At 42.8% G+C, this 13,690-nt stretch overlaps 3 protein-coding genes across 6 annotated transcripts in view; 2 read left to right on the top strand and 1 right to left on the bottom strand.

Annotated features, from left to right (window-relative positions):
* Positions 1-1,845: 1,845 nt before the first annotated feature.
* Positions 1,846-6,108, bottom strand: arl16 (ADP-ribosylation factor-like 16). 2 transcript variants are annotated; one of them, XM_071398625.1, is made up of 5 exons: positions 5,970-6,108; positions 5,562-5,619; positions 5,334-5,450; positions 4,239-4,354; positions 1,846-2,202 (listed from the first exon to the last, which is right to left on the bottom strand). In XM_071398625.1, exons 1-5 carry the CDS (start codon positions 6,029-6,031, stop codon positions 2,037-2,039), a joined length of 519 nt encoding a protein of 172 aa, XP_071254726.1. In that variant the 5' UTR covers positions 6,032-6,108; the 3' UTR covers positions 1,846-2,036. The 2 variants fall into 2 exon arrangements, with proteins under 2 accessions (XP_071254726.1, XP_071254805.1); XM_071398704.1 differs by lacking the exon at positions 5,970-6,108 and adding an exon at positions 5,847-5,963 and having other exon boundaries at positions 5,562-5,618.
* Positions 6,109-6,205: 97 nt separating this feature from the next.
* fn3krp (fructosamine 3 kinase related protein) lies at positions 6,206-11,367 on the top strand. The gene is made up of 6 exons (XM_071397169.1): positions 6,206-6,553; positions 7,182-7,333; positions 7,745-7,836; positions 8,447-8,520; positions 8,816-8,938; positions 9,965-11,367. The coding sequence occupies exons 1-6, from the start codon at positions 6,206-6,208 to the stop codon at positions 10,304-10,306; spliced, it is 1,131 nt and encodes a 376-aa protein (XP_071253270.1). The 3' UTR covers positions 10,307-11,367.
* Positions 11,368-11,568: 201 nt separating this feature from the next.
* The window catches only part of tbcd (tubulin folding cofactor D), a 131,939-nt gene continuing 129,817 nt past the window's right edge, over positions 11,569-13,690 (top strand). For all 3 annotated transcript variants that reach the window (XM_071395046.1, XM_071395126.1, XM_071394966.1), the window contains exons 1-4: positions 11,569-11,685; positions 12,004-12,196; positions 12,410-12,460; positions 12,590-12,687. In XM_071395046.1, the coding sequence (XP_071251147.1) occupies positions 12,013-12,196; positions 12,410-12,460; positions 12,590-12,687 (333 nt within the window). In that variant the 5' untranslated portion in view covers positions 11,569-11,685; positions 12,004-12,012. The remainder of the gene's footprint in view (positions 11,686-12,003; positions 12,197-12,409; positions 12,461-12,589; positions 12,688-13,690) is intronic.

Below are 13,690 nucleotides of genomic sequence, written 5' to 3' on the forward strand. Positions count from 1 at the left end.
TACATCGAGGACACTACTCCAGCATAGTTAGGCTACATCGAGGACACTACTCCAGTATAGTTAGGCTACATCGAGGACACTACTCCAGGATAGTTAGGCTACATCGAGGACACTACTCCAGGATAGTTAGGCTACATCGAGGACACTACTCCAGCATAGTTAGGCTACATCGAGGACACTACTCCAGTATAGTTAGGCTACATCGAGGACACTACTCCAGTATAGTTAGGCTACATCGAGGACACTACTCCAGTATAGTTAGGCTACATCGAGGACACTACTCCAGGATAGTTAGGCTACATCGAGGACACTACTCCAGCATAGTTAGGCTACATCGAGGACACTACTCCAGTATAGTTAGGCTACATCGAGGACACTACTCCAGTATAGTTAGGCTACATCGAGGACACTACTCCAGGATAGTTAGGCTACATCGAGGACACTACTCCAGTATAGTTAGGCTACATCGAGGACACTACTCCAGCATAGTTAGGCTACATCGAGGACACTACTCCAGTATAGTTAGGCTACATCGAGGACACTACTCCAGTATAGTTAGGCTACATCGAGGACACTACTCCAGTATAGTTAGGCTACATCGAGGACACTACTCCAGTATAGTTAGGCTACATCGAGGACACTACTCCAGTATAGTTAGGCTACATCGAGGACACTACTCCAGTATAGTTAGGCTACATCGAGGACACTACTCCAGTATAGTTAGGCTACATCGAGGACACTACTCCAGTATAGTTAGGCTACATCGAGGACACTACTCCAGTATAGTTAGGCTACATCGAGGACACTACTCCAGCATAGTTAGGCTACATCGAGGACACTACTCCAGTATAGTTAGGCTACATCGAGGACACTACTCCAGCATAGTTAGGCTACATCGAGGACACTACTCCAGCATAGTTAGGCTACATCGAGGACACTACTCCAGTATAGTTAGGCTACATCGAGGACACTACTCCAGGATAGTTAGGCTACATCGAGGACACTACTCCAGTATAGTTAGGCTACATCGAGGACACTACTCCAGTATAGTTAGGCTACATCGAGGACACTACTCCAGTATAGTTAGGCTACATCGAGGACACTACTCCAGTATAGTTAGGCTACATCGAGGACACTACTCCAGCATAGTTAGGCTACATCGAGGACACTACTCCAGTATAGTTAGGCTACATCGAGGACACTACTCCAGGATAGTTAGGCTACATCGAGGACACTACTCCAGGATAGTTAGGCTACATCGAGGACACTACTCCAGTATAGTTAGGCTACATCGAGGACACTACTCCAGTATAGTTAGGCTACATCGAGGACACTACTCCAGTATAGTTAGGCTACATCGAGGACACTACTCCAGTATAGTTAGGCTACATCGAGGACACTACTCCAGTATAGTTAGGCTACATCGAGGACACTACTCCACACATGATTATGCATTTCCCTGTTTGGAAATACTTAAACCAAATGATATAACAGTGTTCTCCCTCAGCCTTTAAAAAACAACTGCTGGTAGATACAGTGTCTATACAGAGTGCTGACAATAAATACAGGCATGATATTCCAGCCATAACAGCATTAATATCAGGCCTCCTCAATCAGAGGGAATCCCATGTGAATGACAGCATCATTCCTGGTGTGCTGAGATCATGAGGATGAGGACATCTTCTTGCCAACGGGATTCATGTGTAACGGCGTGAGATGCAGTACCCTCACTTTCCAGTTGGTGGTGACATCATTCCAAGTTCAGTGACAATGACGTCACTTATGCTGCGTTCAAAGCAACTGGGAACTCAGAAATCTCTGACTTCAGTGCGTTCAAGATAACTGTTTTATTTTTTGAACGGTCATCCTAACTTGAAATTCCAACTCGGGCCTCCTACAGCACCGACTTTCTGACCTGAAAATCACTGACGTCATGATTTGACCTCGTATTTTTCCCAGAGTTCCCAGTTGTCTTGAAAGCACCAGCAATGAGGAACTGCTTCCCGGAAGGAAGATGCTTCTATGACATCACTCTGTCAGTCAGTTAGGGTGGAGTGCAGCCAGCCCAACACCTCCTGGAGTCCCTGGCCGGAACGAGCGCTCAGTTCCAGGGTCGTGATTGGCTGGGTGGCAGAGGCGATGATGTCATCCATCCTGAACAGTGACATCATCTCTACGAGACTCATGGTACAAGGGAGGTCCCTGAAGGAGGAAGGGTGGGAGGAGAAAGGGTTAGACATTTGCAAAGCGAGGGAGAGGCACTGTTTAATTTATGTAAAGGAGGCAAATAAAGTTGATCTCTACTAGACTCATGGTATAATGGAGATCCCGAGGGGAAGAGTGGGATGACAATCAGTCAGAAAATGTGCAGGGAGGGAGAGACGCTTTGTTGACAGTCATGCAACGCGGTGGGGGAAAAAGCATTTAAAGTGGGAGTATATTGGGAGGAATTAGATAGTCAGGTCCATAAATATTTGGACATTGACCAAGTTATTATTTTATCTGTCTACCACAGCATTTTGGAGTTGAAATTAAATAATGAATTTGAGGCTGAAAGTGCAGACGTTCAGCTTTAATTTGAGGGTCTTTACCAAAAAGTAGTTGGACAATTGGCTGCTCAGCTGTTTCATGGCCAGGTGTGTGTTAATCCCTCATTAGTTTATTTACCAGTGAGCAGATAAAAGGTCGAGAGTTGATTTGAAGTGTGGCATTTGCAATCTGTTGCTGTTAACCCTCAATATGAAGTCCAAAGAGTTGTCACTGCCAGTGAAGCAAGCCATCATTAGGCTGAATAATCCAAACAAACCCATCAGAGAGAAAGCAAAAACATTCGGTGTGGCCAAATCAACTATTTGGTACATTCTTAAAAAGAAAGAATGTACTGTTGAGCTCAGGAACACCAAAAGGCCCGGAAGACCACGGAAAACAACTGTGGTGGATGACAGAAGAATTCTTTCCCTGGTAAAGAAAAAAGCCCTTCACAACAGTTGACCAGACGAAGAACACCCTCCAGGAGGTATGCGTATCTGTGTCAAAGTCAACATTCAACAGAAGACTTCACCAGAGTAAATACAGACGGTTTACCACAAGATGTAAAGCATTGGTAAGCCTCAAAACAGGAAGACCAGATTAGAGTTGGCCAAAGAACATCTAAAAAGCCTGTACAGTTCTGGAACAACATCCATCGGACAGATGAGACAAAGATCAACTAGTACCAGAATGATGAGAAGAGAAGAGTATGGAGAAGGGAAGGAACTGCTCATGATCCGAAGAATACCACCTCATCTGTGAAGCATGGTGGGGGTAGTGTTATGGCGTGGGCATGTATGGCTGCTAATGGAACTTGTTCCCTTGTATTTATTAATGATGTGACTGTTGACAAAAGCAGCAGGATTAATTCTGAAGGGTTTAGGGCTATATTATCTGCCCAGATTCAGCCAAATGCTTTAAAACTCATTGGACGGTGCTTCACAGTGCAGATGGACAATGACCCGAAGCACACTGCGAAAGCAACACAATACTTTAGTAAGGCAAAGAAGAGGAATGTTCTGCAATGGCCAACTCAATCACCTGACCTGAATCCAATTGAGAATGTATTTCACTTGCTGAAGGCAAAACTGAAGGCAAAACATCCCAAGAACGAGCAGGAAGTGAAGACAGCTGCAGTAAAGGCCTGGCAGAGCATCACCAGGGAAGAAACCCAGCATCTGGTGATGTCTATCGGTTCCAGACTTCAGGCAGTCATTGACGGCAAAGGTTTTGCAACCAAGTATTAAAACTCACAATTTAATTGATGATTGTTACGTTGTCCAATTACTTTTGAGCCCCTAAAATTGAGCCCCATATATAAAAAGTGCTAAAATTCCTACACCGTTTACCTGATTTGGAGGTAAATACCCTCAAATTAAAGTTGAGTCTCCACTTTCAGCTCATATAGATTGTTTCCTTTCAAATCCATTGTGGTGGCGTACAGAGCCAAAATGATAACTTGTTCAATGTCCAAATATTTATGGACATCACTGTACGTCTGGTTCGTAGCCAGCAGTCTGTCCAGTAAGGTGCAATGTTGAAAAAACATTCAGATACAACTGTATTGTGCTGAACAAACCTGATTGTCATGTAGAGAATAAGGGATCATGTCACATCTATTCATTACATTTCTATCTGAATGTTTAGTCTCAAAAACCCACTGTGATCTTGGCCAGAGAATGTGTAGTGTTAGTGTGTTACTACAGGACCTCTTGTTGAAGAGAACCAGGACAGAGGCTGTGTGGAGAGGTTCAGCAGAGAGGACAGACAGGAGCTGGATACAGGACGACGACACCTGGGTGGTGTTAGCAGAGTCCACCATGAACTATATAGAGGACAAACACAATGATTTGATTTTAAACCATTTCATGCCTGCAGTCGACAAGCCTGAAATTATGCAGAATGCACAGATGATCTCCCAGTTTAGTGGGCTGATGGTCTACTGTGTCCTGCAGTGATATTAGCCTGTTCATACCTCTGGTTGATCTCCCAGTTTAGTGGGCTGATGGTCTACCGTGTCCTGCAGTGATATTAGCCTGTTCATACCTCTGGTTGATCTCCCAGTTTAGTGGGCTGATGGTCTACCGTGTCCTGCAGTGATATTGGCCTGTTCATACCTATGTTGATCTCCCAGTTTAGTGGGCTGATGGTCTACCGTGTCCTGCAGTGATATTAGCCTGTTCATACCTCTGGTTGATCTCTATTTCTGATCAGAGGAGCTTTGCTTATTAATCACATAGAAATATTGACTATTTTTGGATTAAACTTTACCATCGATGGAATATGTGTACAAAGTATTATTGAGGTTATTCTAAACATTTACAAGGAATTATTTCCAAATTGAGAGGAACGTCTTCCTGTATAGAAGTCATGACGTGGTTCTCATGCTGCTGCCATCTTGGACTAGGGCTCTCTTGCTAAAGACATTTGATCTCAATTGGACAAACCTGAATGCGTAAAGGTTTAATTGATAAAATGTCTATGGACAATAAGAGAGGAGTATTGACCCACCCCAGCTCGCTCACAGTCACCCTCTTCTTCTTCAGGGTAGATATATTAACTCAACTTTTTTATTTAACATTTATTTAACTAGGCAAGTCAGTTAAGAACAAATTCTTATTTACAATGACAGCCTACCCCGGCCAAACCCAGACGATGCTGGGCCAATTGTGCGCCGCCTTATGGGACTCCTAATCACGGCCGGATGTGATACATCCTGGATTCGCACCAGGGACTGTAGTGCCTTAGACAGCTGCGCTACTCGGGGAGACTTATACACTGTATGGATGTGGTTCTGGACTCACGATGACAGAGGAGCAGTCCGTATAGTAACTGGGCCAGATAGGACCCATACAGCCTCCCAGCTCTCTCACAGTCACCCTCTTCCTCTTCAGAGTCAGGTCTGTCAGGTTGGTGCCCACCTGGAACAGAGGGAGACATAATGGTAGTCTAGAAAACCCCCTTTCTGTTTAAAACACCCTCAAATGGTGACTGACACAACAATCACTGTGGTGAATACCGAATGGACTCACCGTAGGTAGAGTAACAGGGGGTTCCCCTAAATCAGTTGTGCCATCTCTCACACTGAGCTGTGAATAGTCTGTTAAGGGTAAATAAATAGACACTGTGGCATGGACATGTACTCTGAAGATACATATTGGAGTGAGACATGGGCTGCTTCGTCTCAATAGTCTCCTCTCCTACATCTTCATTTGCACTGATATTAAACACAGAATAGGTGAGAAGAAGAATATGGTGGATGTGTATTGGAAACTCATCAGATTCCAAGCAGATGAAGGAGAGGAAGAAGAGGATACGAGGAAAGGAAGCCACTGGTTATTGAGACGCATCCATGGTCATAATTGCTAGCTAGCAAACGTTAGCTTATTATCTTATTTGCTTGCTAAATCAATCTCAATGCTGGCTAGTTTGAAAGGATATTCTGTAAACGTTTCAAGAGAAGAGTTTTTCCAACACCGGTTGCACCGAGCAGCAAACACATTTCGTATAAACCAACAAAGACTTGATCCGTATCAAACTTGTCGAGACTAGTTAGCTAGCAAGCAAGCAAGCCTCTCCAGCTTACTTTGACACCACGGCGACGCTCGTATGATCAACTTTAGTTGCTATGTTTGCACAAATAAGAAGCAAATCTTTGCTGCAAATCTAATTTCTCATGAGTTATTTCATCACCGACCGACCCGGAACCAAAACATTGAATCACTTCCTTTCCTTCGAAAACAAGCCACGCCTTCTTCCACCCAGTTGTCAAAACATAAACAGACAGCTACAGGAGTGGGAGTCAACCCTAAAGAAGTTTGGGAGTCAAACAAGAACAATACGTTCTTCTTCGAGCGTTTGGAGAGCATCTTGGAGAACAGCCATGGAAGCTCAGCTAAAGAAGGAGCTGGGAACCTCCATGCTGAAGTCAACTGGCCATTCTGGAGGAGGTTGTATCAGCCAGGGACAGAGCTTTGATACTGACCACGGGAGAGTGTTTGTCAAGATCAACCACAAGAGTCAGGTTCTTCATTTACTTCATTACTAATTCCATACTGCATGCCTTTACATTGACTTATGAAGTCACTGTAAAATAGTAGCCTAATAAGGATAATTTGTTAGGAATATCAAACAATATTTTGTTGCAGGCTATTTGGCTACACGCTATTCAAATGAATTACAGTAGTCAGCACTCTGAGAGCAAAGGATTAGGATTCACAATAGAGCATCCAGTCATGTGATGGCCAAATCAGAGCGCTGTTGTTGTGCACAGAGCTGGAGGGTTTTATGGGATTGGCAGTCCTAATCCTGACCTCTGAAAAGTCATGAACTGCCTTCTCTGAAGGCTGCTAGACTACTTCCATGGTAGGTGTAGTGCAGTGGAGGCTGCTGAAGGGAGGACGGCTCATAATAATGGCCGGAATGAGGTTAATGGAATGGCATCAAATGTATATACCATGCGTTTGATAGCATTCCATTCACTCCATTCCAGCCATTAAACTCCATTTCAGCCATTATTATGAGCCGTCCTCCCCCCAGCAGCCTCCACTGGTGTCATCACTTTTTCTGTACAATACATTTCATCACAAAGGTATGGTGTAATTCCTTGGTCAATGTCATGATGATCATCACGTCTTATCCTCGTCCCCCAGGCAAAGCGTATGTTTGATGGGGAGTTGGCTAGCTTGGAAGCGATCGTCATGACAGACACAGTGAAGGTTCCCAAGCCTGTCAAGGTGATAGAGCTGGATACAGGAGGGGCTGTGTTCGTCATGGAACATGTTGACATGAGGGGTCTCAGCAGGTAAGAGAATCTCCTCATACACTGTATAATACACGTCTTTGACCTTTCTTTCCTTCTTCTTCTGCTTATTTTTCTTTCTTTATCTTCTTCCTTTATATTCTTCTTCTTTATTTATCTTCTTTCTTTATCTTCTTTATCTTCTTCTTCTTTATTTATCTTCTTCTTTATCTTCTTCTTTCTTTATCTTCTTTATCTTCTTCTTCTTTCTTTATCTTCTTCTTTATTTATCTTCTTCTTTATCTTCTTCTTTCTTTATCTTCTTCTTCTTTCATTGTCTTCGTCTTTCTTTATCTTCTTCATCTTCTTCTTCCTGTTCTTCTTCTTCTGTATGCATTCGTTAAGTATTATTGTTATGTCTTACTTTATTGTGATGATTGAGTGTGTTAATGATGATCTGATTGATTCCCCCAGGCACTCTAAGCAGCTGGGAGAGCATCTGGCTGATCTGCACCTACACAACCAGAGACAAAGGGACAGACAGAACAAGGAACAGCAGACAGTTGGTAACTCACCTAGTCCATTGATTGAGTGATTGATTGATTTTGTGGTAAAACAATTCGTACAGTTTAAAACAGTTTAAAAGTCTAGCTTTCTCACGTATACAACACCAGACTACTGCATGCCTTCACTCACCACTATATTAAATGGAAATGGACAAGGAGCTGATGTTCCTGTCATTTTCACAGGAAAAGGAGCTGATGTTCCTGTCATTTTTACAGGAAAAGGACCTGATGTTCCTGTCATTTTAAATGGTAACAGGAAAAGGAGCTGATGTTCCTGTCATTTTAAATGGTAACAGGAAAAGGAGCTGATGTTCCTGTCATTTTAAATGGTAACAGGAAAAGGAGCTGATGTTCCTGTCATTTAAATGTAAACAGGAAAAGGAGCTGATGTTCCTGTCATTTAAATGTAAACAGGAAAAGGACCTGATGTTCCTGTTATTTTAAATGTAAACAGGAAAAGGAGCTGATGTTCCTGTCATTTAAATGTAAACAGGAAAAGGAGCTGATGTTCCTGTCTTTTAAATGTACACAGGAAAAGGACCTGATGTTCCTGTCATTTAAATGTAAACAGGAAAAGGACCTAATGTTCCTGTCATTTAAATGTACACAGGAAAAGGACCTGATGTTCCAGTCATTGACCAGTTTGGGTTCCAGGTTCCCACTTGCTGTGGATACCTGCCTCAGGTGAGCTACTATGCAACAGATCATCTGATATTGGGAGACACAACTAGATTTCCACCTTTCCCAATAGTGAATATGAGACTGGAATATGTGGTAACGTGGGATTTAAACTGTATGCTATAAATCTAAATAAAGATAGTTCCACACTCTATATACAGCTCCAAGTCATTTATTGGTTAAACCACCAACGTCTCTGTGCCTTCAACATGGGATTTAAAGACCAACTGGATGAGAAAACCTGCCTATTTTATTTATCAGAGTTCCACTTTCTAACCTCTCTTTGTCTCTCTCTCATCAGGAGAATGAGTGGCAGAGTGACTGGGTGACATTCTACTCTCAGCACAGACTACAGCACCAACTCAACATGGTGGAGAAGTCTTATGGAGACAGAGAGGCCAGGGAACTATGGTCCCAGCTACAGGTATAACTATATAACTAGGTAACTACAGGGAGCTATGGTCCCAGCTACAGGTAACTATAGAAATAGGTAACTACAGGGAACTATGGTCCCAGCTACAGGTAACTATGTAACTATGTAACTACAGGGAACTATGGTCCCAGCTACAGGTAACTATGTAACTAGGTAACTACAGGGAACTATGGTCCCAGCCACAGGTAACTATATAACTAGGCAACTACAGGAAACGATGGTCCCAGCTACAGGTATAACTAGGTAACTACAGGGAACTATGGTCCCAGCTACAGGTATAACTATATAACTAGGTAACTACAGGGAGCTAAGGTCCCAGCTACAGGTAACAATATAACTAGGTAACTAAAGTGAACTATGGTCCCAGCTACAGGTATAACTAGGTAACTACAGGGAACTATGGTCCCAGCTACAGGTATAACTATATAACTAGGTAACTACAGGGAGCTAAGGTCCCAGCTACAGGTAACAATATAACTAGGTAACTACAGGAAACTATGGTCCCAGCTACAGGTAACTATAGAACTAGGTAACTACAGGGAACTATGGTCCCAGCTACAGGTAGCAATATAACTAGGTAACTACAGGGAACTATGGTCACAGCTACAGGTAACTATATAACTAGGTAACTACAGGGAACTATGGTCCCAGCTACAGGTAGCAATATAACTAGGTCACTACAGGGAACTATGGTCCAAGCTACAGGTAACTATATAACTAGGTAACTACAGGGAACTATGGTCCAAGCTACAGGTAACAATATAACTAGGTAACTACAGGGAACTATGGTCCCAGCTACAGGTAACAATATAACTAGGTAACTACAGGGAACTATGGTCCCAGCTACAGGTAACAATATAACTAGGTAACTACAGGGAACTGTTAAAACAATAACCCAGACTACAGCACCAGCTCCATAAGGTTCTATACTATCCCCAATCCCAAACCAAGCCCTTACTCCTATCCGAGAGGACTTTATGGGTGATTGATCTTCTGTCTGATATCTCCTCTCCTTAGCTGAAAATCCCTCAGCTATTTACCGACATTGAGGTGTTCCCCGCCCTGCTTCACGGGGACCTGTGGGGGGGAAACGTAGCAGAGTGTTCCGACGGCCCTGTCATTTTCGACCCCGCCTCCTTCTATGGCCACGCTGAGTATGAGCTGGGCATCGCCGGGATGTTCGGAGGGTTCAGCGACTCCTTCTACGCTGGGTATCACGACAAGATCCCCAAGGCCCCGGGGTTTGAGAAGAGGAATCAGCTGTATCAACTCTTCCACTATCTGAACCACTGGAATCACTTTGGTGGAGGATACAGAGGGTCCTCACTGAGGATCATGAAGGATCTGGTCAAATACTGACCACTGATCATATATATACAGTAGCATAATGTACAACTACACTACCCATAATGCTCTGTAAAACATAGACACAGAATCACACTGACCAGCTTGAATGACCTCACAAAGTCTTACACTACAGCCTAGTCTTCCATCCAGAAGGGAACAAATCAATTTTGGGGTGAAAATATTAGTTATTTCGAAAAATCTTTTAACATCGAAAAGCAAGAAACAAGACAACTATGATGCTATGGTATAGAAGAGAGATTCCACGAAACCCATTCCATATCCCTCTTTATCTTGAAATGCTTGAGAAATCTTTTTTTTTGAGTTAACATTCCACAGCTGTTTGAAAGCAGAAGTGATTTTAATGCTATAGTGTAAGACTAAACATAGGGTATTGCACAGCCGTTTGCTTAAATAAACAACGCAGCAAGCAAGGTTATGATCTGTTTGTGTTGTAACAATTAGCTTTGTTAAAAGCTGTGTTAATACTAAGAATACAATGCTAAATAAAGTACATGACTTCCTGTATCGTGACCAACACTACACTACGGTTTGAATACCTCAAAAAGGACAATAACCTAATAAAGGGCACTAGACACTGAGTTTACAAACCACTAGGAACACCTTCCTAATATTGAGTTGCATCCCCCTTTTGCCCCCAGTACAGCCTCAGTTCGTCAGGCCACGGACTCTACAAGGTGTCAAATGTGTTCCACAGGGATGCTGGCCCATGTTGACTCCAATGCTTCCCACAGTTGTATCAAGTTGGATGTCCTTTGGGTGGTGGACCATTCTTGATACACACAGGAAACTGTTGAGCTTGAAAAACCCAGCAGCGATGCAGTCCTTGACACAAACCGGTGCGCCTGGCACCTACTACCATACCCCTTTCAAAGGCACTTAAATGTGTCTTGCCCATTCACCCTCTGAATGGCACACATACACAATCCATGCCTCAATTGTCTCAATGCTTAATTTTTTTTTTTTTTTTTTTACCTGTCTCCTCTCCTTTATCTACACTGATTCAAGTGGATTTAACACGTGCTATCAATAAAGGATCATTGCTTTCACCTGGATTCACCTGGTCAGTCTATGTTATGGAAAGAGCAGGCGTTGTTAATGTTTTGTACATTCAGTGTATTTTTGTTTCTATTTTCATAATATACATGAGGTGAGATAATATGTCCACCTCTGAATATGTCTGATGCGTGAACCTCTTTGGTGTGGCGCGTCCCTCATTAACGAAACGCTTTTTTGTCCCCAATCGCATAACGTACTGTAGGGTGTACAAACGTGCAAACTTCACAACAGATAACATACCTCGGCCACTGCGTGATCATCATTATCTGAAGTTATAATAATACATTTCCCGGACAGAATTTTCACAGCTACAGGTATGAATTCATAAGCCTACGATAACCAAATGTATGAGCTGTGTGTTTTCACTGATCACTCAAATTCTGTTTGATTTCTGTTGCCACTTGCCAACCAACAGTACTAGCTAGTTAGCTAGCATCATTGGCTAGTATCGGCATGAATAGAACCCAAATCATTGACACACCCATGCTAGAAGTCACACGGTTCTCATCTAGCTATCAAAACTTCAAGGCAAGCTAGCTGCACTTGCTAGCTATTATGTAGACGTGTGTTTATTAAGCATTGGACAGTAGACATGCATATAACAAAGTGCATGAAATGTACCGGTCACCTAGGCAAGTATAATGGCCCAGACCGACATGGATTCCGGGGAGGATGGAGGCGGCGGCGGGGAGCCCGAGGTGATCGCTAAAGCCAGTGTCTTGGGAGGTTTTACCGAGGGCACTGAGATTCGAGCCCTGATCTCCAGCCTACCAGTTGTTCACGAGAACATCGTGACACTGGAGTCAGCCATAGAGAGGTTCCTCGGTGAGATTCATGCTCTACATGTTTAGTCTGTTGTTGTTGTGGCCAAGTTGATCCAGTCTTGCATGGAACAGTCTGTGGGCTTTAGGCCTAAATGCGTGTACCATCTACAGACATCAGTTTTAATAATACATTCATAACTTAGACATACCACAATCATAAGCAGTGAAAGAAAAGTCAACAACTTTATGTTGACCAGTTATTTTTTTTCTACAGTGATAATGGACCGTTATCAGGAGCAGCCCCATCTTCTGGATCCACATCTGGGTAACAACAGAACACACACACACACAGCACATCACAACACACAGCACATCACATGCTCTTCTGCTTTAGTGAAACATGGGCTTGTTAGGATAGCATGATGATGACAGTGTATCTTTCCTGTGACCACAGAGTGGATGTTGAACCTGCTGTTGGAGCTCATCAGGAGTGAACAGTCTCCTCCTCTACTGGTACACCTGGGCTTCAAATTCCTCTACATCATCTCCAAGGTAACTACAGACAGATTCATCTACATCATCTCCAAGGTAACTACATACAGATGGATTCATATACATCATCTCCAAGGTAACTACAGCCAGATGGATTCATATACATCATCTCCAAGGTAACTACAGACAGATGGATTCATATACATCATCTCCAAGGTAACTACAGACAGATGGATTCATATACATCATCTCCAAGGTAACTACAGACAGATGGATTCATCTACATCATCTCCAAGGTAACTACAGACAGATGGATTCATATACATCATCTCCAAGGTAACTACAGACAGATGGATTCATATACATCATCTCCAAGGTAACTACAGACAGATGGATTCATATACATCATCTCCAAGGTAACTACAGACAGATGGATTCATCTCCAAGGTAACTACAGACAGATGGATTCATATACATCATCTCCAAGGTAACTACAGACAGATGGATTCATCTCCAAGGTAACTACAGACAGATGGATTCATATACATCATCTCCAAGGTAACTACAGACAGATGGATTCATATACATCATCTCCAAGGTAACTACAGACAGATGGATTCATATACATCATCTCCAAGGTAACTACAGACAGATGGATTCATCTACATCATCTCCAAGGTAACTACAGACAGATGGATTCATCTACATCATCTCCAAGGTAACTACAGACAGATGGATTCATATACATCATCTCCAAGGTAACTACAGACAGATGGATTCATCTACATCATCTCCAAGGTAACTACAGACAGATGGATTCATCTACATCATCTCCAAGGTAACTACAGACAGATGGATTCATCTACATCATCTCCAAGGTAACTACAGACAGATGGATTCATCTACATCATCTCCAAGGTAACTACAGACAGATGGATTCATATACATCATCTCCAAGGTAACTACAGACAGATGGATTCATCTACATCATCTCCAAGGTAACTACAGACAGATGGATTCATATACATCATCTCCAAGGTAACTACAGACAGATGGATTCATC

This window comes from Salvelinus alpinus, chromosome 1 (assembly GCF_045679555.1).
Source record: "Salvelinus alpinus chromosome 1, SLU_Salpinus.1, whole genome shotgun sequence".
Taxonomy (NCBI): Eukaryota; Metazoa; Chordata; class Actinopteri; order Salmoniformes; family Salmonidae; genus Salvelinus; species Salvelinus alpinus.

What these genes read in the sequence shown, in the direction of transcription:
- arl16 (XM_071398625.1), bottom strand. Translation starts at nt 6,031, where the DNA reads ATGTGTTTGCTGCTCGGTGCAACCGGTGTTGGAAAAACTCTTCTCTTG. An exon ending in CGGACTGCTCCTCTGTCATC is followed by an intron (nt 4,355 to 5,333) that starts GTGAGTCCAGAA and finishes TCCTCTATATAG; the next exon opens with TTCATGGTGGACTCTGCTAA. An exon ending in CTGGTTCTCTTCAACAAGAG is followed by an intron (nt 2,203 to 4,238) that starts GTCCTGTAGTAA and finishes TTCCTCCTTCAG; the next exon opens with GGACCTCCCTTGTACCATGA.
- fn3krp (XM_071397169.1), top strand. Translation starts at nt 6,206, where the DNA reads ATGAGTTATTTCATCACCGACCGACCCGGAACCAAAACATTGAATCAC. An exon ending in AGATCAACCACAAGAGTCAG is followed by an intron (nt 6,554 to 7,181) that starts GTTCTTCATTTA and finishes CTCGTCCCCCAG; the next exon opens with GCAAAGCGTATGTTTGATGG. An exon ending in CAAGGAACAGCAGACAGTTG is followed by an intron (nt 7,837 to 8,446) that starts GTAACTCACCTA and finishes AAATGTACACAG; the next exon opens with GAAAAGGACCTGATGTTCCA.